At 41.2% G+C, this 22073-nt stretch overlaps 2 protein-coding genes across 4 annotated transcripts in view; one reads left to right on the top strand and one right to left on the bottom strand.

The window, feature by feature from the left end:
* Window positions 1-4816, top strand: part of LOC128298994 (phospholipid-transporting ATPase ID) — a 19454-nt gene extending 14638 nt beyond the window's left edge. For all 3 annotated transcript variants that reach the window (XM_053034822.1, XM_053034821.1, XM_053034820.1), the window contains exons 15-21: window positions 411-700; window positions 779-1002; window positions 1088-1313; window positions 1378-1481; window positions 1554-1802; window positions 1872-1991; window positions 2148-4816. In XM_053034822.1, the coding sequence (XP_052890782.1) occupies window positions 411-700; window positions 779-1002; window positions 1088-1313; window positions 1378-1481; window positions 1554-1802; window positions 1872-1991; window positions 2148-2498 (1564 nt within the window). In that variant the 3' untranslated portion in view covers window positions 2499-4816. The remainder of the gene's footprint in view (window positions 1-410; window positions 701-778; window positions 1003-1087; window positions 1314-1377; window positions 1482-1553; window positions 1803-1871; window positions 1992-2147) is intronic.
* On the bottom strand, window positions 4695-22073 carry LOC128298995 (septin-1). The gene is made up of 5 exons (XM_053034823.1): window positions 21617-22073; window positions 7898-8090; window positions 6450-6708; window positions 6005-6370; window positions 4695-5929 (listed from the first exon to the last, which is right to left on the bottom strand). The coding sequence occupies exons 1-5, from the start codon at window positions 21635-21637 to the stop codon at window positions 5686-5688; spliced, it is 1083 nt and encodes a 360-aa protein (XP_052890783.1). The 5' UTR covers window positions 21638-22073; the 3' UTR covers window positions 4695-5685.

The raw sequence follows: 22073 nt of genomic DNA, 5'->3' as shown, positions 1-22073 counted from the left end.
GATTCTCTCTGTTCTGTCCTGTTCCCAAACTCCCTTCGTAGTGTGTTACGTATGTTTAATATCCCGTTTTACATTTGTTTCTTACCTTCCGTTACTGACCACTCCGGGTAGTGCTGCTAAGAATAGTAGCAAAACTCTTCGTTTGTTAGACGTTTTTCGTAAAGCTTATGTCAGAAATTTCCCTCTCACTTTCTTCTCGTTTCACCTTTATGTCTAAATTTTGTTTTGTCCAATTACCACCCATCACTCCATGTGCTCATTACCTGTTTGGCGTATTTGTTATCCATTTTCCCCATGTTGAAACCTTTTCTCCAACCTTTTCCCCCTTTTTTTCCTGCATCCTTTCCCCTCACTTAGCGCTCGCAACGGAGCAAGAACATCTCTAGTAATGCAAAGCCTTTCGTTCGCAGTGTAAATTGTAGCAACTATTCCGAGGGCTTTGAGAAAGGCGAACCGACGCTAACGGATATAGACGAGAACACGGGTGTCGCGCTGGTCATTAATGGGCACTCGCTCGTACACTGTTTAACGTCCGAGCTGGAAAGCAAATTCCTCGAGATCGCCTCCCACTGTAAGGCGGTGATCTGCTGTCGGGTAACGCCGCTACAGAAAGCGATGGTCGTGGAGCTGATCAAGCGTGCGAAGAATGCGGTCACCCTAGCCATCGGTGACGGTGCTAATGATGTGTCAATGATTAAAGGTTAGCGGCGCATCAGATGTGCGCGATCCCCTTGCGTGACAATCACTGTATCACTCTTTTTCTCATTTCCACACACAGCGGCACACATTGGCGTGGGCATCTCGGGCCAGGAAGGTATGCAGGCCGTGCTGGCCAGCGACTACTCGATCGCTCAGTTCAAATTTCTCGAAAGACTGCTGCTGGTACATGGCCGCTGGTCGTACTATCGCATGTGTAAATTTTTGCGCTACTTTTTCTACAAAAACTTTGCATTCACATTGTGCCATTTTTGGTATGCATTTTTTTGCGGCTTCAGTGCTCAAGTAAGTCACCACAGCTAGTGAATCATCGGGATCGGCGACTAATTAATGGTATCAACTCGTGTACCGTCTTCTCTCTGTTCCGCAGACCGTTTTCGATCCGATGTTTATATCAGTGTACAATCTATTCTATACATCGTTGCCGGTGCTGGCGCTCGGCATCTTCGAGCAGGACGTGTCGGACAAGAGCAGCGTCGATTATCCGAAGCTGTACGCACCGGGCATTACCAACGCACTGTTCAACACGACCGAGTTCATACGCAGTGTGCTGCACGGTATCTTCAGTTCGCTGATATTGTTTCTCATTCCGTACGGTAAGTCCGTTTGGCTTTGTGCTTTGGGTAAATTCCTAACACCTAATAAATGAATCTTACGCAGGTACGTATAAGGATGGTATCTCCCCGGATGGATATGTGCTTAACGATCACATGCTGCTCGGTTCGGTAGTGGCCACTATACTCATCCTGGACAATACAGCGCAGGTAAGCTGTCGTCCTGGAATTCTTGGGACCTCCTGAATTTTCAGCAACTCATTTGTCTCCCACTCGCACTAGATCGCACTGGACACATCGTACTGGACCGTTTTCAATCACATCATGATCTGGGGCAGCCTGCTGTGGTACTTCTTTTTGGACTACTTTTACAACTACGTTATCGGTGGTCCTTACGTTGGTTCGCTGACGCAAGCAATGAAGGAAGCGACATTTTGGTTCACGACAGTGCTGACCGTGATAGTGCTGATGATACCGGTGCTCGCCTCACGCTTCTACTTTGTCGACGTATTCCCCAGCTTGCCCGATAAGGTAGGCTGCAATGTGAAATTGCTTCATTTAATGATAACCTTACAATAACCTGCGCTAAATGCTTTCCAGATTCGTGTACAGCAACGATTAGCTCTACTGCGTTCCCGTCAGAGCAGTGACGTGCTAAGGACACCGTCCGCTCGAAAGGCTCGAAGATCGTTACGTTCCGGATATGCTTTTGCCCACCAGGTAATGAATCGGTCTGTGCTATTTGTTTTCCCGATTGCATACATTGGGGCGCTTTTATAATAAGTTCTCCTGCAAGTATGCAACCGGCATTGTAAATCTAACTTGGCAATGGAAGGTGTAATCAAACGTTCTTTATGGTTTTCTTTCCCACCGTAGGAAGGATTTGGTCGGCTTATTACGTCGGGCAAAATTATGCGCAAACTGCCACAGGACTTTGCCTTCCCGTTGGGGCTGGGCAGCAAGAAGCAACAATCAACCGAATCGACCAAGAACAATAACAATAACAACAGCAGCAACAATGCTAACAACGTTACGAATGCGCCCAACGGTGCCGGGAGCGTAACCCGAACCGGAACGAACACAACCGCAACGACACTGTCGGCGATGGCTGCGGGTAGTGCGGCGGCGGCTGCTAACGGCAATCAGCTGGTAAACCTGCCCGGCAGCTCAAACGGTGACCATAGTCCACGGGCACCCTGTCAGGATCTGGATACGATTAATCTGTAGAATGCATACGCGATTCCGCCCCTCCCATTCCATCGCGAGTCCCCCAAAACGAAACCAAAAAAAAACCTTACAAAGAAAAAGCACTCGCTCGTGTACGGTTTTCCCCAATGCATTGGCAGACGAACCGTGTTTTTGCTAAGCCAAAAACATACCCATTCGGAAAAAAAAGTGTTCAGCATAGTGATAAAAGTTCACTGGATGTAAAGTTAACCATGTGGGGCAACATATTTATCGTTTTCTGCCCTATCGCACTTGAACGTTTGGGCACGTTCCCCAACATGTTTGCAAAGAGAGGGAATGAGCACCTTTTGTCATTTGTGCGTATGCATTAAAACTGTTTGGCCAAAAGTTTGCTTGCATTCTGGCAGAATGGATGGTGAGCCATCCGGCACCGTACCAAATAATCGCGTTCCAGTACCAGACTCACGCGCGCACCATGCAACGTTTGAGATGTGTAAGAAGATAAGTTGACAAATAACAATAAATGCAGTCGAGTATTTTGAACCCGTAAGGGCGAGTTAATGCGTTAGTAGCTTGTACAATTTAAAAAAAAACACTACCGTATTATAAGAAAAGAGGTACGCTTTAGTGATAAGTCGATACAAGAGAGAACAAAATACAACAAATCAGATCGCCAAGCGACACAATGCCTCACGTTTAATTTTTCATATACTGTTTCGCATCCGTTATTCGAATCTCCATAGAAGGGTGAAAGCGACTCATTCATATACTTAGCAGATATAGACGAAGCGCCCGAAATCCGGTAGCGAAGAAGAAGCAGCAAGGCAACATTTAGCATTATTACGAACTTATTGTGATTGTCCTGTGAATACATATGTCGATAAATATATTGTGACAGTGGCAAGACAGCTTACTTATGATGGAAGAGGAAACAAACAAACAAACAAAAAGATAATAGCTTCTGGTATCGGTTTAACAATGATATCAACATGCAACATGTAAATAATGTTACGTCTTGGGTAAAAGAAATGCGAAACACGTTACGATATGCGGTAGAGAAGAAATAGAACAGCCTAGATATGCTAAAAGAAGAGAAAACAAAACAAAAGCCAATGCAGATAAATGTTGTGATGAAAGAAATCGACTTAAAGGTAGCAAAACGATTAAGGATGCATAAAACACACACAAGTATAAACCAACAAAACAGTTCCAAGTGGTCCAAGCGAAGAGTGGACTGTAAGAAACAAGTAAAATAAACAATGACCATTTGGTGCAGAGGATATAGGGAAGCGAGTGTATAAATGGTTTGTACATACTTTGGACACAGAAAGATAACAGTTAAAGACGGCAAACAGCAGCAAACGAAATTGGAATGCAATCATGCTTTCAAACGCTTTAAAACAACGGCTTTCGGGCGACCCAGCAATCGGCACGCTGGTGTAAGAAAGGATGCTGCTGCTGATTGTACGCGTGATTTACATGGGAACAGGATTGTAGTTTATTACCTGCTGTATTGTAAAACTGTTTTACGTTTGCTAGCGATCGTGAAAGGGTAGTTACCGTTTTATTGCATGTATTTTTGTAACGTATGCTGTCTGCTTGCTGTATCAGTCGGTCGTGGACGCTCTCGGCCAACAGAATGGGTATTATTTTTACACCACTTTAGTGTAGCTGTCTGTTTAAGCTGTTTACTGTTGATAAACGTCATCGGTTTTCACTGTTAGTTTAGCCTTAGTTTTTTGTTTACATAAACAGCACTTGTTGTTCCGTTCGTTATGTTACATTTTTTTCGAAGAAAGATTGTTCCTAGCTCCCCACTTAAACTTAACCTTACTTTCTATAAAGGCCCAAAGACAGAGAAAGTCCCAAAAAATCATTCACTGTTTATAGTTATGTACAAAGTTAGGAGGCTAAGAGCATCTAATGCAAGCGACTAAGTGTTAAGTAGGTAAGCCAAGTAGCAGCGCGGCACGAAGAACTTGGTGGATTGGACCGAAAAACGAACCAAACGGTCATTGATTGGTTCCGAAGGTTCCGTTTTAATTGCATTCCTAAAAATCTTACAGACAAACACATCTACACATGCAGAACAAAACAAAGCTAAAATACGCCACTGTGTTACGCGATCCCAGCAAACCCCGTGTACGACGAATGTGTCTAAGCAGCGGAGGATGTGAATAAAAACGGAAAACCCTTGTCACAACCATTAATGAATTAGCACTCTTGTCAGATGATTTAACAAACGATTCCAATTTTGTTTTCCAGTACATTACCATTTATTGAAAACTGATCCTGTCCGAAACCGGTTGGAACCGAAATTGTAAAAAATATATATATAGTAATACTCTAAAATATCGAGACGCTTTTAACTTTCCTTTCTGTCAGTTTCGCACGTGTACAAAATGTTACCTTTCGTACAAACTATTGCGATTATTGCAGCTGAATGACGTAGACCTGGGAAGTGTGCTTCAGTTTCTACACGCTCTCTCCACTGACTGGTACGTACTTTCTTTGGAAATTGAAAGCTACAGGACAATCAGAACAGTTTGTTGGAACTAAAGCAATCAAATAAAGAGAGACCTAGAGAGAGCGAGAACAATTTTTGTGTTGTTTTTAAGTACCCGTTCGTTGTTCAATTCCGGCAACTTAATCGACCGGTTATGTGGCGATTAACGTGGCTAATGTGTCAATAGCAACCAATCACTATCGGTAAGGGTGACGTTCTAACTTCTACACTAATTATATGCAAATATTTCGTACACAAAGAAAACGGACAAGAGTTACGTGGGGTGCATCTTCTGTATGTAAAGTTATAGAAACCACAACAGTCAGCAAACCACTACGACGTTTATAAACATACAAAATTGAAGAGATTCTCGATTAGAATTCCCGCAGAATGAAACGTTGCGTGTGGAGCGTGTGCGTGGCAAACTGATGGATGGTCGCATGGCGTGAAGCGGAAGATGGCACACGACGAAATATGGGCATCCGTCTCGTTTTTTTCTCGTAACAATTGAAATTGGGGGTTTTCTCTATATGATATGAACCGTTCAGGAAATGCTTGCAGTTTTTTGTAACAATCAAATACGTCCTTATTTTCACCATTGGAGGCATCAGCTTGGGTATGTTTCTTTTTTTCTGTTTGTGCGTTATATGAACTATGCGACCATCATTACCAAATACCACTATCGCTCCTGTTCTTGTAACTCTACTTCTTCAGGGCACATTATTTCTGTGCCTGAATTTTGGCCTGCATTTGTGCGAGTTTTTCCTGCATTCGGCGGATCTCTTCTTCCTTCTCGCGTAAAATCCGATCCTTCTCCGTCAGCGATTCACCACCGGGAACGGCGGTGGTATCTTCCTTAATGACAGAGTTCGTATTCTTCCGAACGGATTTGGCCAACCGTTCCGAGCGATAGTTTTCGTAATGGACCTCCTGAGTGACTTCCTGCAGATCTTGCATATGAGTGCTGCAAAACAAAGAAAACAAAAGTTTACTCCGTCAACTACGAAGCGCGAGCGGGAGAAACTGCTTAAACACTCACATTAACATGGTGCGAAGTTTGATGAAATCGCAATGTTCCGGGTTTTCCACCTCGACAACACCCCACGGATATAGACGACCGCGCACCTTGCGTCCCTTCACCTCGAGCAGCGTGGTCGAGCCGCACACGGCAAACGGGACCGCTTCCTTCAGCTGGCGCACTTGCTCCTTGTAGTCCTCATCCTCATCACTATCACAATCGGGCAGTGGATAGATTTTGATCCCATTATCTTCAATCTCCTGCATTATACGGCACTTGAGGCGCTGGATTTCCTTCTTCGTCAGCACGTCCGCCTTCGCGATCACCGGCACAATGTTTACCTTGCAGTGCAATTTCTTCATAAACTCAATATCGAGTGGTTTGAGGCTAAAGCAGATCGATAACGAGATAATATGATCAGATACGGAAATGGCAAACGCAAAAACACACAGCTCACATTACGTACCCATGGCCGAATGGTGAGATAAAGTAGAAGCAACAATGTATTCTGTTGTCCACAATGTTACGTCGGTTCAGCCCACTTTCGTCGCGCAAAAACCGCTCGTACTGCTCATCGATGTACTCGAGGATCGCACTGAAGCTATCGCTATTATCGATAGCATCACCGAATCCGGGCGTATCGACAACGGTCAGCCGCAGCTTCACGCCACGCTCCTCAATCTCCACCGTGGATGCATCGAGCTTGACCGTCATGTTTTGTTTTTCTGTAATAGCCCAAAACAAAGGAAACCATCAGTTAGTAAGCGATTGTACAACATATTAGCAGTTCAAACGAATAAACGTACAAAAAAAAAAATAGCGCGCGCAAGTCACCGAAAAACCATGTTGAAAACGTTATTTAACGATTCGCACAACTTCTTTCTGTGCATGTACCGTGTACACGATGATCGTAACGCTTCGGCGATAATCATTGTCCGTCTGGCTCTTAGTAACGACTTCATTTGCACGAAAGTGGCATATGTGACTGGTACGAAATTCATTCAGCCTTTGTTCACTTTCACCAGTGGAATGATATGCTTTTATTAACAGCGACACTGTTACACCTGTACGGATCGCGTAACGGCCACGTTTTAAGTTAGCCAACCAACAGCAAACGGCAAAACGAAGCGAAACTTTATCTGTTCAATATCAACAGACAGGATCAACGAATTTAATTGATGATAGCACGCTGTCTAAATTTAATAGTCCCGTCCCGTGGCTGTTAGAACGCCGATTTAATGAACGCGGAGTGTTAAGTGAAACTAATGGATTTATGTTTCACTGTAAAAAAGTGACGAAAACGTCTGCACAATTGGCTGTGCAGATATGATCTAATGGTACTGTTTTTGTTGTGTTTCAATAATGTTGATATACGTCCACGCTGAAAGCGACGTTTAAGAAGAAGAAATATGGCTTTTAGCGTCAACGCTTGAATTCATTTGAAATAGTGAAGAAATGTTTTATAAGACACAGAGGTCAGTAATCGCAACCCGAGTTCGTGGCGCAATGTATTACATAAATAATAATTTCCCGACGATGAGTTCTAAGTAGTGTTGAGTGAATCTGAATGAATCTTTGAACTGAATGAATGAGTTTGAATCTCTATTTAAACGATTCATGAATCCTGTATGGTTCCACCCCCCTCAATAAACCATTCTGATTGAGGCCTTTAAGGGACATGATCCACTTCTATAATGATTCGCGATTCTATTGAGAGTCGATTCCTGAATTGAATGGCTCCTCACTAAAGACGCACACTACTTTTAACGGCACTTTAAATACGAAGATGTAAAACGTTACAGCACGTTACAGTTGTGATCGTATTGTTAATCTCGTCTAAATACTAATCGCGTTGCCACTTAATACTACACCTTGGAAAACCAGCTCACTGCACTAACGCCACCCTTTACTCACCAACAGCATTCGGTATTACGCGTTCCGGGTAGAGATCGCTCAGGAACAGACTGTTCACCAGGGTGGATTTTCCGAGACCAGACTCACCGACAACCATCAGCGTAAACTCGAACCCTTTCTTCACCGACTTTCGATGCACCTGGTTCGGCAGATTGGCAAAACCAACATAGCTGGACGATTCCATGTTGGAAAACTAAAAAGAAATAAAAAACATTTATCAGTTTACAAGTTTAACTCATTTTCGTTTAAATTTCTAAATAGACACTGTTAAACACACACACACACACCACAGATTTGCAAAGTAACCGTAAGTCTCGCATAGTGTCGCCGTGCTTTTTTTTTTGTTGGTAACTACTCGCGCTAATTGATCCGGACAGCCACAACGATCAATTGATTATGTACGACGGGTACGACTAATTGCAAACAGTGGCGAAGAAACAGATTTTCCCCCTTGTCTCCACCGCGGGAATGCTTACATCGCACTTCTTCTTGCACTTCTTCCCCGGTTAGTAGCAAGCCTGTTGCATCTTGAATAGGAATTGTAACCTAATTTCTTTTCGCTTTTCACTATCCCACCTGGCGCATCGATTTCTAACGGGCTTTGTCCCACTCGGTTCCATACATAGTACTCGCATCGCTAGAACACTATGCGAAGACGTGACGGTATGATGAGCGGTCGCCTGTGACTGTGAACCTTCATGTAACACACTGCCCTAAAGACACATCTGCCACTCATTCTGTATGCAAAGCGCGCATTCAAATAGGCGTATCCGAAACGATCGCGTGTGATATGGTGGTGGCGGAAAGTTGCGCGAAAGTTCAATCAACTCCCCACGTTCGGTGACAGGTTGCGTAGCGTTTCACGTCCGGACAGCATATCAAACTGGCGTTAAAGTAATACACTTTTCGTGGTAATGAAAACCACACAACAAGAGCTAAATGAGCCACATTTCTCTAACTCCCGATGTTGGTTGGGAATGTGCGCGGGTCTGATAAACAATCCAACTCCGAAACCACACCAAATTCCGCCAAGGTGCGTTGGTGAAGGGAGCTGGCGGTAACGAATTATCATGATTAAAATCTGCAATAAATTACTGCTCCTGGTGCGGCGTGTTTGCTGCTTTGCTTCGCATTGGAAAAGTTAGTGATACCGAAAAATGCGGCCGAAAATAATCATCACCACGTTAGTTAACAACACGGCACGGTTTGTCCGTCGCCAATAGCCGGCCTCGGTGAAAATGGTCGGCCAGTGGTTATACCGAACGACCGTGCGCTAAATTGTAAGATTGCTTTACGTGATCAAATTTGGCCTATGTTTGGCTTTAATTTGTTTTCCATTTCGTTCGCTCTCATTTTCTTGTGTGAATGGAAAATTGAAAGGAATGAAGAAAATGGAGAAATGAAGATGGAAAATCCGGAAATATGCAACATACGCCCATACCGGCCGTGTGCTGGCTGGCTAGTGGTTAAGGTGGAAGATCGATAGTGATAATTTTGACTGATGAGGTAACTGGTAGTATGGGCTAGAGGGACTGGCAGCTTGAAAGCGCCAAGTGTCAAACGCAAGAACTTATGGTTAATTTATACATCACATAATAAAACCTTTCCAAGAAAGCGGAACTTTCATATAATGCTTTAATAGGAAGAAAATCCATCGACACGCACATCGCACGTTTGTTGATCATGATTGATGATTTCATTTTGGTTTTGAATGTGACCAAAATGAGAATTGTGCCTCAGCGTTCCAGCCGTAGGTCATGGATCGAATGTTAGCCTAATAGGTCTTCCGCCTGCTATTTTTTCAGCTATCCAGCGCGTGAAAATCGCAGAACAAGTCAATATGTCTTATCAACAGAAGTTAGAAAATACTGTTTTGTTGTTCATTTCTTATTTACACTAAGGAGCACGATCAATTGATTCAAAAGTTGCCAACGAATATTTTATTCTAAGTGCACCACAGTGTCTACCATATTTTGATGACTCGGGCCCTGGAAAATTAGTAAGAAACGTGTTAATATTGAATCTCGAGTGTTAGTAGCTTTGCCGATGATGATTTCAACCAGATTCCATCAGTTTTTAAACTCTAATCTTCGTTATATGTCCCTATTTGCATAATTTACTGAGTATATCAATAGGATATAAAATATTTATAATGTCATTATTTAAAAAAATTAAATTAAAAACTACAGCAATACAGCAAATGGAAGTAATGGATGTATAATTACTCATTTCATTTGATCATTGTTTCATCCGAATGTTCGTGTATTCCTTGGTTTTAATGTCAGCTTAATCAGTATCATCATTGGCAGCAAACTGAAAACATCTAAACTTTAGCAGTTGCTTAGCCATGGGCATCCTAGCCAGGAGACACCAGTGCACCACATTCATCCGCTGTGTTACGATTGTGTTACTCTCGCTAACGCTGTCGTTTGGGGCCAGAGAATCAAATCGAAAATTCGGCAACAATAACACGTCACACGTATTGCGCATAACCAAAATGCAGTGCGTCGAGGCTCCGTACAAGCTAACGCATCTGAACTACTGTAAAATGGTACAGTTCTCAAATGGTACGGTTGGTTTGAACACTTCCGTCGACATTCCGATAGTGCTTAACTACTTCGAAGTAACTGCTAAAGTATTTTACAAATACACCACCTACCGACCCTTCATGATCGACTGGACCATCGAGCTATGCCAGGCGGACCGTATTGGAAAATTCAACCCATCTACCGCACTAGTGATGAAAATTATGGAACAAAGTGTTCCCGAGTTTTACTATCCTTGTCCACATGGGGTATGTGTCAGCGGAATGAAGTTTGCCTATCTTTTCACAACTGGAATCTCTCTTTTTCCACAGAACCGAACGTACGCTACGTTTTGGATGTTTGAGCCAAGCTATATTCCACCAACCTTACCATCCGGTGACTATCGATTGGATGTCTACTTCCGAGATACGACACACTCAGTACTCTATGCTCTTCAAATGTTTTGTTCTATGCGTAAACAAGGACTTCTCGGTTAATTGTTGTGCTTGATTTTGAAACAGAAAACTTATGCAGTTTGCAAGCATCCTAATTTTTTTTAGAAGCGCTACATGAATTGTTTCCAATATTTGAACAAGGGTTTTTGTAAGAAAGTTCAATTAAGAACAATTTTAATTTTTAGCTATTTGCAAACATCAACATTATGATGATGCAGTTTCGAAAATAAAAGTGGCCGGTCTGGTACAATACGAAACCAGTTTTCAGTTCCTTGGAGTTTCTCATAGTTTAATTAAAACTATTCCTTCTATATGCTCGATAATTCCTTCATTGTTAAGCTATCACAACCATCTTTAGGAAAGTTTTCGCTCTATTATCAAGCAATAATGTGAAGAAGTAAGGTTGAAGTGGATAAGATTCGGAATGAACAAAATAAAGCATACACCAGGTATTTTGTTCAGAAGTCATGCTAATATCAAATTTCAGCTTATATTTTTGAACTCTCAGCATTTGATATGACCACCACCCTTTGCCTTTAGCACCGCTTCCAATAGTAATAGTAATAGTAATAGTAAAATAGCGCAAAAGTATCGTAAGTAGTAAAAAGCGTAATAATAAAAACATTATAAAAATACTTATACTTATTTTTCAGTATTAAACAATGCATTAATCTGAAAAATAAAGAAAATACCTCCCAAAAAGGACTTTTACTGTGCGCGTCTGATTTATTTTGTCCATTACTGTACCATATATCATTCATGAAGACCCTTGGATCAACGCATTATTATAAACCCATTTTCGTTTATTTTAAAGCCGCGATTAGCAAATTATCTGCACCATGGAAGCAGGTTAAGTAAAGATAAAAAGACATAATTGAGACCGAAATTTGAACGATTATCAGCACTTTATTTCGTGTACTACCGATCAGCTCCAAACCCAATCTGCTCTCATAAGGAAGCGCACGCCGCTTATCATCCCGACAATCTCTATCAATCTCCTGATAAGCGCTCACGCTACCTATTATCTACATTTTTGCGAATTTAATTGAACATTTCATGGGTTTAATTGAACATGGGTTCAGTTGGGTTCCGGGATTCTACTATCCTTGTCCTAATGGAGTAAGTCATAGAAACAAAGTAATCATACCAGTTCGCCACCTAAAAATCCCAATTATACTTCCACAGAACCGAACGTACACTACCTTTTGGACGTTTGACCTAAGCAACTCCAGCAACTTTACCCTCTGGTGATTATCGTTTGGATATCTACTTCAAAGACTCAACAAGCTCGACACTTTGCGCTCTTAAGAATTACGGTTCCATACGGAAGCAGGGACTCATCGGTTAAAAGTAAATCATGTCTATGCATCTAGAGAGGAATAAAATACACATTGGGCGAATTCGACTATACCACTAGTCTGTCAGCCCTTAATGGCAATAGGTTTGGGTTACCTTAACAATCCTGTTTTACCCAAGGTGCAGATTCTACTATTTTCATATAGTATGCCACAGATTGGGCAATTAGGTTCGAGAATCCTCAAAATCTCAAACAATACTCCTCGCACATCCTTTCCTTTTTAAACTATTTTTCCCCTATTACCACCAGAGGCGAAAGAGACCCAGAAGGTCCAAAACCTCTTAAAATATTTACAGCAACAACATGTCTATGCTCAAGGTATGTGAAAAACAAGGAGGCTCTTCTAAACAGCAGTTCTAACTGCACATCAGTTGTGTAATTTATCATTCAAAATGGTCATTCAATGTCATAAATGAAGATCATTAAAGCTTTCCGCAATTATGATTCCAATTTATTTTGAATTAAAACAACGATTTACTACGCTTGCAATGGAACGCTGTGATAGGGAAGTAATATAAGTATGATTACACTTTTCATTAAGCTTTTGTTTGTTTCATAAACTTTTAATATGTTTTCATATCTCTGGCAGTAGCAGTATTGCTTTCAAACCGAAAATAACAGTAACTTTGGCAGTTACATAGCCATGGGCATCCTAGCCAAGAGGCAACAGTGGACCACATTCATATGCTGTGCTACGATTGTGTTACTCTCGATATCGCTGTCGTTTGGGGCAAGAAAGTTGAACCGAAAATCCGGAAACAGTAACACGTCATACACTTTGCGCGTAACCAAACTTCACTGCGTCGATGCCCCGTACAAGCTAACGCATCTGAACTACTGTAAAATGGTACAGTTCTCAAATGGTACGGTTGGTTTGAACACTTCCGTCGACATTCCGATAGTGCTTAACTACTTCGAAGTAACTGCTAAAGTATTTTACAAATATACCACCTACCGTCCCTTCATGTTCGACTGGACCATCGAATTGTGTCGGGTGCACCGTACTGAAAAGTACAACCCTTCTGCCATAATCGTGTTGCAAATCATAAAACAAAGCCTTCCCGAGTTTTACTATCCTTGTCCACATGGGGTATGTGTCAGCGGAATGTAGTTTGCCCTTCCCTGCACAACTTGAATCTTTCGTCTGCTTTCCTTTTCCACAGAACCGTACATACACTACGTTTTGGACGTTTGAGCCAAGTTATATTCCACCAACCTTACCATCCGGTGACTATCGATTAGATGTCAACTTCCGAGATTCGACCCGAACGACACTCTTCGCTGCTCAAATGTTTTGTTCTATGCGTAAACAGGGTCTTATCGGTTAAATTTGTACATGATTTTCAAGCAGAACGATCATCAACAAACAGCTTATAGTGCAGTTTATAGTAATCAGTGTATCAGTAGGTAACTAAAGCTGATATTAACGCTGCGCAATATGATCCCTGATTCCTTTTCTTACGGATGCTCTGTCCTTAAGTCTCTACTGTCTGTCCTTAAGGACTGTATGTCCTAAAGTCTCTACATGTGTTCCGCAATCTCTTTCTCTCTCTCTCTCTCTCTCTCTCTCTCTCTCTCTCTCTCCCTTTCTCTTCCTGGAAAAATGACCTTCTAGGTCATGCCTGCCATTTTTCGCTTTCTTTAACATTATTTACCCGAGGCCGGAGAGTCAGTCCTTGCTACGGGGGATTGGTCCTGATGAGATTTTGGACCGGTCTTGTCGTGTGAAGACTGGATACATGGAACTACATTGAATGCAGAATTAAAAAATTAATTCACAGAATTAAATTTCATGAGTGATGATATGTTCTATTGCTAATAATCCTAAAACAATTTAAGAACGAAAAATCATTTATTACGATGAACGAAGATCGTTGGATCTATACCATGATTAGAATTTCTTTTTATTTTGCTTAAAATTAAAACCCATTTTGCTTCAAATGATCAATCAACTGCCGTGATCTGTTAAGTGTAAATAATTCATGTATGATTTATCATTTAGTTTGGCCTGTTTGCTTCAATTCAATCGAACTACTAGTGTGCAGTGCATCTAAGCAACTAAGCCATGAACATCCTAGCCAGAAAACAAAAGTGTACCATATTAATCTGCTGTGCTGTGATAATGCTTTTGTCGTTATCGCTATCCGCTATGGCAGCGCGTTCAAACAAAAAGCTCGGAAACGGTAATACTACATACAATTTACGGATTACCAAAATGCAGTGCGTTGATACACCCTACAAGCGATCGATTCTCCATAATTGTACAATGGTTCACTTACCAAATGGTACGATTGGCTTAAACATTTCCATTGAGGTGCCTATAGTGCTAAATTACTTTCCAATAAGCGTTAAAGTGTATTATAAATACACTACCTATCGACCCTTCATGATCGACTGGAACATCGAATTATGTCAGGCATTTCGTAAACAAAACTTAAGCCCTTCAACCGTTCTTGTGATGAAAGTTATTGCCGACAGTTTGCCCGATTTCTATTATGATTGTCCGCATGGGGTAAGTCATAGGCACAAAAGAAACATATCAGTACGCCACCTAAACATTCACCCTACATACTCTTCCACAGAACCGAACGTACAATACCTTTTGGAAGTTTGAGCCGAGTTATATTCCAGCCACTTTACCCTCTGGTGATTATCGTTTGGATATCTACTTCAAAGATTCATCCGACTCGACAATTTTCGCGCTTAAAAATTATGGCTCCGTACGAAAGCAAGGTCTCATTGGTTAATTATTTTGACTTGATTTTAAACATAAACGTCATTTAGTTTTTGGGCACTGTGCATTGTTTTAGAGCTGGGGTCGGTGCAATTTTGGAGGAGCGATATCAGATAATAAAAAAAATTCAAAAACTGGGGAAACACATACGCCAAACGTATTAATGGGGACACATGAACAAAACTTCATAAAACAAATATCATAAAACCATTGTAAAAACATACTTATAATGTACTGGGGCTATAATGATTTTGCTGGCACTAATACTAATAAATAGCACTTCCAAAAGAATTGTTTGTACTATTTAAAAAAATCGTCCCGATGACTTTTTTATCAGATGTTCTTTACACAATTTCAAGAACATGACACCTCTTTTGTCTTTTGTATAATTTTTCTTGTTTTAGAGTATGCCCGGAATAAATAAAACGAGTGACCAGCAGAAAATGCCTTGTGAATAATGTGTAATCTTCAGCCCATATGTGGTTGACAATACGGCCAGCAGCCGTAATTTTTAAATAGTTATTAGTAAATAAAAATTGATAAAACATTTTATTTTCCAATATCGTTTACAATTTTACTCGTACAGCCACCATACCGAATACCAAACCAATACCATACGACAGTCACAAGTATTTGACGAATAATTATAGTACAACTGAGTAATTATTTGTTCACTATCTCCCAACCAAGAACACTCAATATAACATGGAAATTATTCGGATTATGAATAAAGTCTGTTATGCATAACCTAACAACGTGTCTGATACATTTAATATCTTAACTATGATTGGCTCCAAATATTAAGACTAATCCTAGACGAACGAATTTTTAGTTGCAATTTCACCCGTCTTGTACTTTGGTACATTGATCATATCATATCATGGGATCATTGATCCACCATTATGACCAAATAATACGATTGCTTGTTATTATTCGAGATACATGATGTAATTACTCGAACATTATAATTACCGTGCTTAAATGTTAGTTCAATTCTAGAAATAACATAATTATTGCTCAGAAAGGCAACGATCGCATTAATACATTAGTTTGCTCTATCCATCCACTGCATCATGAGCCCCAAGCATACAACTACCGTTCTGTTGTGCACCTTCGTACAAATAATGTTCGTATCACTGTGCCCACAAAACACTGCGCAGCTTGTTAAAAGTACGGGAAAAAGTAACACCACGCACAGCTTGCGCATCACCAAGATACAGTGCGTGGAAACACCATACGAGCTTACCTACCTGAACTACTGTAAAATGGAACAGCTCCCGAACAACATGGTCGCTCTAAACTTTTCACTCCTAGTCCCCATGGTGCTCAACTTCATAGAAACAAAGATTAAGTTATTCTACAAGTATACCACCTACCGTCCCTTCATGATCGACTGGACCATCGAACTCTGCCAGGCGCATCGTATGGGAAGGTTTAATCCTTCCGCTATATTCGTGTTAAAAGTCATCGAGGATACTGTACCACAGTACCACCATCCCTGTCCGCATGGTGTGAGTTAAACGATCTTTCCAATTTACTAATTGAACTCCAATACCCGGTTTTTATACACCCTCTGCAGAATCGTACATACATGGCTGTGTGGCTGTTTGACCCGAAGTTTATACCCGAAACACTGCCATCCGGCAACTATCGTTTGGATATCTCTTTAAGAGACACAACAAACAAGATTGTGTTCGCTTTTCAAATGTACGGTGCAATACGCAAACATGGTTTGATTGGTTGAAGGTACAACGGGTATTCAACGAAAATGGTAATCGGCAACATCCAATAAATAGTAAAACCTTATACATTTTTTTTTATTTCCGGAAGAAACCCCAGGACGTACACCTTGAATTTACCATTGGCTGATTGTCTCAATTGGCTTTTAAAGGCTGTAGGCAGTTTCAGCTTATTCTATCATATGAATTTGTGAATCTGATTCCTTTAGATGTCACTTGAGCTATGCTATACAATTTGTGGTATACTAAATGTTCTAAACAACTGTTCTAGGATAGGTTGACTTCCACCTCACGCAGGCGTTTGCAAATCTAGTCTTGCTTCCCTCTTTTATGTCCTCACCATGTCACCTTCGATAATTCTAAAATAATCTTGACAAGAAGCAGAATGGAGCTCCAACAGCAGCTTAGCTAACGGCATCAACGATCATCCGTCGCATGATCTCCAGCTGGGCGATCTGATAAGCAGTACACTATGCGCCGCTTTTCGTTCAGACTGCGGCAGAGACGCATTCGAAATGATAAACGCTTGTTCTACAATTTTTCCCTATTTCTCATGGTTATTGCACTATTTCTGTTGACATGGGGAATTAATAGGCTACCAAAATCGGACATTCGCGTAACGCATAATATCGCAATCAAAAATAATTTATTAAAAACAATGATTAATTGTCAGCAGCAATTACTAAATCAAGCAACTTAGAGCAGCAGCAAGCTTTTAAAGAGTCAAGCTTATATTCGTTCATCATTATTGTACAGTCAACGTACCAGATGCAAACCGTACCATCTCGTAAAGCAAGTGGAAATTTTTCTGCTATGCATCGCAGAGCAAATAATTTACACGCCACTCTTCACAAAGCTTAGCACAGTTTCCGGGATTCAACAAAGGCGGTTCAGTCTGCTGTGCAAGTGCTGGTCAGCTAAGCAAAATGTATATGTTGGTAATGATTTGTTCTAATATTTCATAAATATTTTCACCAGTTAAACAATTAAACAGTATTATTACAATGAAAGAATAGCTCCTCAGCTTGGACTATTGCTGCTTGGTTTAGCTAGCGATATCTTTGGAACATACAAAGTTAAACTGTAGGTTAAACTTTCGTCCCTATCATAAACAACCCCAAGTCGCATAATTGATACATCAAGTTCAAAGCTTCCCAACCAAGAACCATTTGCAGAGTCAAACAAAAGAATGACTTTATGTCTGCGGACCATGCTACGACCATGACAGCATTTATACGCTTAACCCAACCATATAATTTATTTTATCTCAACAAAACGATGGAATTAATTAAAAAGTCGTTTGTCAAAAACTGTTAAATGTCCAAAAAAAAAACATTGTAAACGACTCAGAATTGATTTATTTGTTGTTTACAAAATGACAATAATTTATTTACAAACAACATGCGCAACACATGGACATCCATTTCAAGGCTTTGGGAAACACATCCATTTCAGTACCACGATATAACATGGAGAGAATAACATCTAGTCCCATTTCGCTGCTGCTGTGCTGCGTTTTTATACAAGCATTGATCACAATACAAACGCACGGTGCAAAACAACCGCCCAAGAAGATCATAACCGGTAACATTAATCGTACCGTACGCGTCACTAAAATGCTGTGCATAAATGCACCGTACAAACACTCGACCCTGAAACACTGTGAAATGGAACAGTTCCCGAACGGAACAGTCGGTTTGCATATCTCCGTGGATATACCGGTGGTAATCAACTACGTAGAAGTCATAGCAAAAGTGTACTACAAATATACCACCTATCAACCGTTCTTGATCGACTGGAACATGGAGTATTGTCAAGCGGCACGAGTTGGTGTATTGAATCCTTCCAATGCGCTGGTGTTGAAAATCATTGAGCAAACGCTACCCGACTTTTACTACCCCTGCCCACATGGTGTAAGTACATGGTGTAAAGCTTCTGGACCAATGATCTGTTTTGTGTTCTCTTCCTCACTGTCTTATCAGAACCGAACGTATACCGTATTTTGGCTGTTGCCTCCGAAACTAATGCCGCAGTCACTTCCCTCCGGCGACTATCGGTTGGACATCATTTATCGTGATTCAAGCAGAACGGATCTGTTCGCACTGCAAATGTTTGGAGCGGTGCGTAGGCTGGGTATCATTGGATGAACCACACAAAGCACCAAGGATAGAGGAGGACCAACGATGAAACCACTACGAGAATCGTGTGCACGACAGTTGAATTGATAGTATTTCGCCAACTGCAGACAAATAAAAAATTTCAACAAATACTGATAATCATCAGCCATGTAAATGTTACGCCCATAACCGACTTAAATGTAGCTGGGGAGGCTTATCCTCAGATGCAATCAGTATTCTAGCTCTATCAAACAGACAAATTGCGATCACACGATCATGTTGGTTGGGCGCGAAGAGATCACTTGCTTATGAACCTGAACGAAACGGTTTAATGAACAATGTATTATTTCCTGCAATTGTCATACATCCAAGTGCGAAAATGTTTAGTTGATGTTTGAGACTGATGAGCTCAGTAGTGAAACCTCATTTGATAGTGAAGGTGTGAAATATTTACGGCTCATATTTCAAACATCAGTTTTTTGGCAATTAAAATATTGAGGAACGTTCTGATCCTCCTGGTAGGATATGCCAGTGGTGGTTCCTAAAAATAATATGGCCGTCTTATGACTCATCTACAGAAACAAACGTATAACGCCTTTTGGATGTTAGAAAATCGATATCTTCTACAATCATTACCATCTGGCAGCTATCGACTAGACATTACTGTTAAAGATTCTGAGGACGAATATCTGTTTGCAATGCAACTTTACGGTGTCATACGTATACAAGGCATTGTTGGATAAATGTGCAACTGGCTGGGTGGACACTACCATATAGTACTTTGAATGGTTATTATTTATCAGTGGATTAGGTCATTGGATTTATCTTTGAAACGTTGGTTTAATAAATGCAAAACATATTACCATAAAACAGCAACGATCGAGATCGTTAACTCTCGTCCTAACGGATATGTTGTTACAATTGTTTACTAGACTTATTTTACCACGTAGCCAGATAGTCAGTCCTAGCTACGGGGGATTAGTCCGGACGATCACTAAAATCACTTAATCACTTAATCACCAAAAGACTCCATCCAGGAAAGAATAGGCTTGGTATGATGTTTTAAAGTCAGTATCAATGACTACTACGGTATGCTTGCATTAAATGTTCATATCAATAAAGCTAATCGCAACTGGAAGAATGAAATCCCCTTATCAAATCCCTATTCAATTCATTTAGGATATCTTTTCATGGTCAGTTCAACACACCGTTCTATCAGAATTTATAATTTACCGCATTATAAGTTTCTCTAATCCGCAATCTAACCGTCTACTAAACCTACTCTTACCATGACTCTTCTTGTTGAGTGATCAGTTATAATCTATTTCTTTATCGGCACTACAGTTAATGAGTCCTGCGTACCGAGGATTGGTCCGGATTCAATTTTGACCGGTCCTGTCGTGTGAAGACCGGTGCCGCTATCAATGCACCACCGAACCGCCCCAACGATCAGTTAATATTACAGTTGAATGGCTGTTTTCCTAGCACTGCCGTTGTCCTCTTACTTTATAAAAAAATACGCAAATTTTATGCCGATCTTTATTTTCTTTGTTATTCAAACAGTAAATAGACTGAACATGTACTCGAATTATTCATCCTTGCTCCGGAACATAATCCGGAAACTGTCTTGAACATTAAATACACAACATTTAATCATTTTACATCAAAACAAACTTATAAATTATGACACACGTTGAAAAATATTTGTCCTAGTCATGACACTCTCATTTGACTCTAGAACACGACTGCGTTCTCCACAAGGAATGAATAATGTTCTCCTCATTGCTGCCCTGAAGGTGAACGCAATCAATGTAAACATTGCCTTTGCTACGAGCGTCCACACACACAATCTGAAACACCGGAAGTTTATACAACAACAAGCTGATTCAATGAACGAGAATGCATTCCGCTCCGTGTGATTGAAATGAAGCTGCTAAAAGATTGCCGCTTATCCATCTCGCTACCAGCTGCTTACCGGGAGACAAACGCACACATTTGTTAGACAGCAGTTGCATAGAATGCATGGAACATAAACATACCGCCACACCATTCCAGGCTATGGTCAACAGCCTACAAATGAACCTATTTTTAATGCAGTGCTACATTATTCATTCGTTGCAGTGCGGCCACTAGCGGCACTCCAGAAAATATGTTTCGTCAGCATTTCGTTAGTTGCTGCTGAACCCACTCAAGTGATCTACATATAATTGAGGGCCAGCCAAGTAAAGATGCAATGTTTCACTTGCCGCCATGTGGGAAGAAGATACAGCAATTGATATCATCGCCGGGTTTTCCGTCTTTACCCATTCTGGGACGCTGTCCATGCCGTGTGGTTGTTGAGATGGTGTGAATGCAAGTGCATCCATGCGCTTCGCAGGCAAACGGCGTGTAAATTGGTACACAGAGCTCTACCACTGAAGCATTCGCTCAAACGGAACGCAATACTTTTTCAGCAAGTACTGTAGCTTTGCTTTTTTTCGCAAACCTCATCAACCAGCCAAAGCACCGCCGCCTTGGATGTGAGTCATAAGAATGTTGCGAACGGCACGTAAATGCGTCTGGACAATCGCTTTTGCCAGCGCATAATGTCGACCGAATGGCGCCCCTTTGCTACAAGAAGTGTGTATCAGCATGTTTTGCTTTTACGTTTTATGACGTTAAATTTCGGTACGCTTGCTACCAAATCGTTATCGACGTGAAGAAAATACGGGAACGGGTGCTGCTTTCGATAAGGAAATATGGGGAACTTTAAGGCTAAATCCGAGGTGCTTTCGAAGGGATGAAATACTTACAGGCTTGCCGGACTCGGACATCCTGTTGTTGCGGGCAGTGTCGGTTCACAAAATTCAAGCTAAAAACAAACAAAACCGATCGAACACAATCAGCAGCGAATGGAGCACTGAACGCAATTACACTACGGATGGCGGCTTCCCGAATTGACGGTCAATCCCTTCCGTAACAACAATCTAGCAACACCAACGCCTTATGACAGGTCATGCAGGACAAGGGTTTCCGTGGGATGGGTAGGTTGATTTACAGCAAAATATGTTGCCGATGCAACGGAGACCCTCTTGAGCGTACGAAGGATATAACACACCACAAGAAATACAAGCACACTACAGGCACGGTTGTTTAACTACTGTTTGGTGAGAACACTTCGGTCGGTTATGAGGTTTCGCGTCCGCGGTACAGCGTCGTCTTTGGTTGCTGTGTTTTTCGATTCAGAAACGTCGATGCTTGCTAGTTGAG

This window comes from Anopheles moucheti, chromosome 2, assembly GCF_943734755.1.
Source record: "Anopheles moucheti chromosome 2, idAnoMoucSN_F20_07, whole genome shotgun sequence".
Lineage (NCBI taxonomy): Eukaryota > Metazoa > Arthropoda > Insecta > Diptera > Culicidae > Anopheles > Anopheles moucheti.
Note: the sequence above shows the minus strand (reverse complement) of the source record. Positions and strands in the feature narration are given on the sequence as shown.

What these genes read in the sequence shown, in the direction of transcription:
- LOC128298995 (XM_053034823.1), bottom strand. Translation starts at nt 21,637, where the DNA reads ATGTCCGAGTCCGGCAAGCCT. An exon ending in TGTCCGAGTCCGGCAAGCCT is followed by an intron (nt 8,091 to 21,616) that starts GTAAGTATTTCA and finishes ATTTCTTTTTAG; the next exon opens with TTTTCCAACATGGAATCGTC. An exon ending in AAACTTCGCACCATGTTAAT is followed by an intron (nt 5,930 to 6,004) that starts GTGAGTGTTTAA and finishes TTTGTTTTGCAG; the next exon opens with CACTCATATGCAAGATCTGC.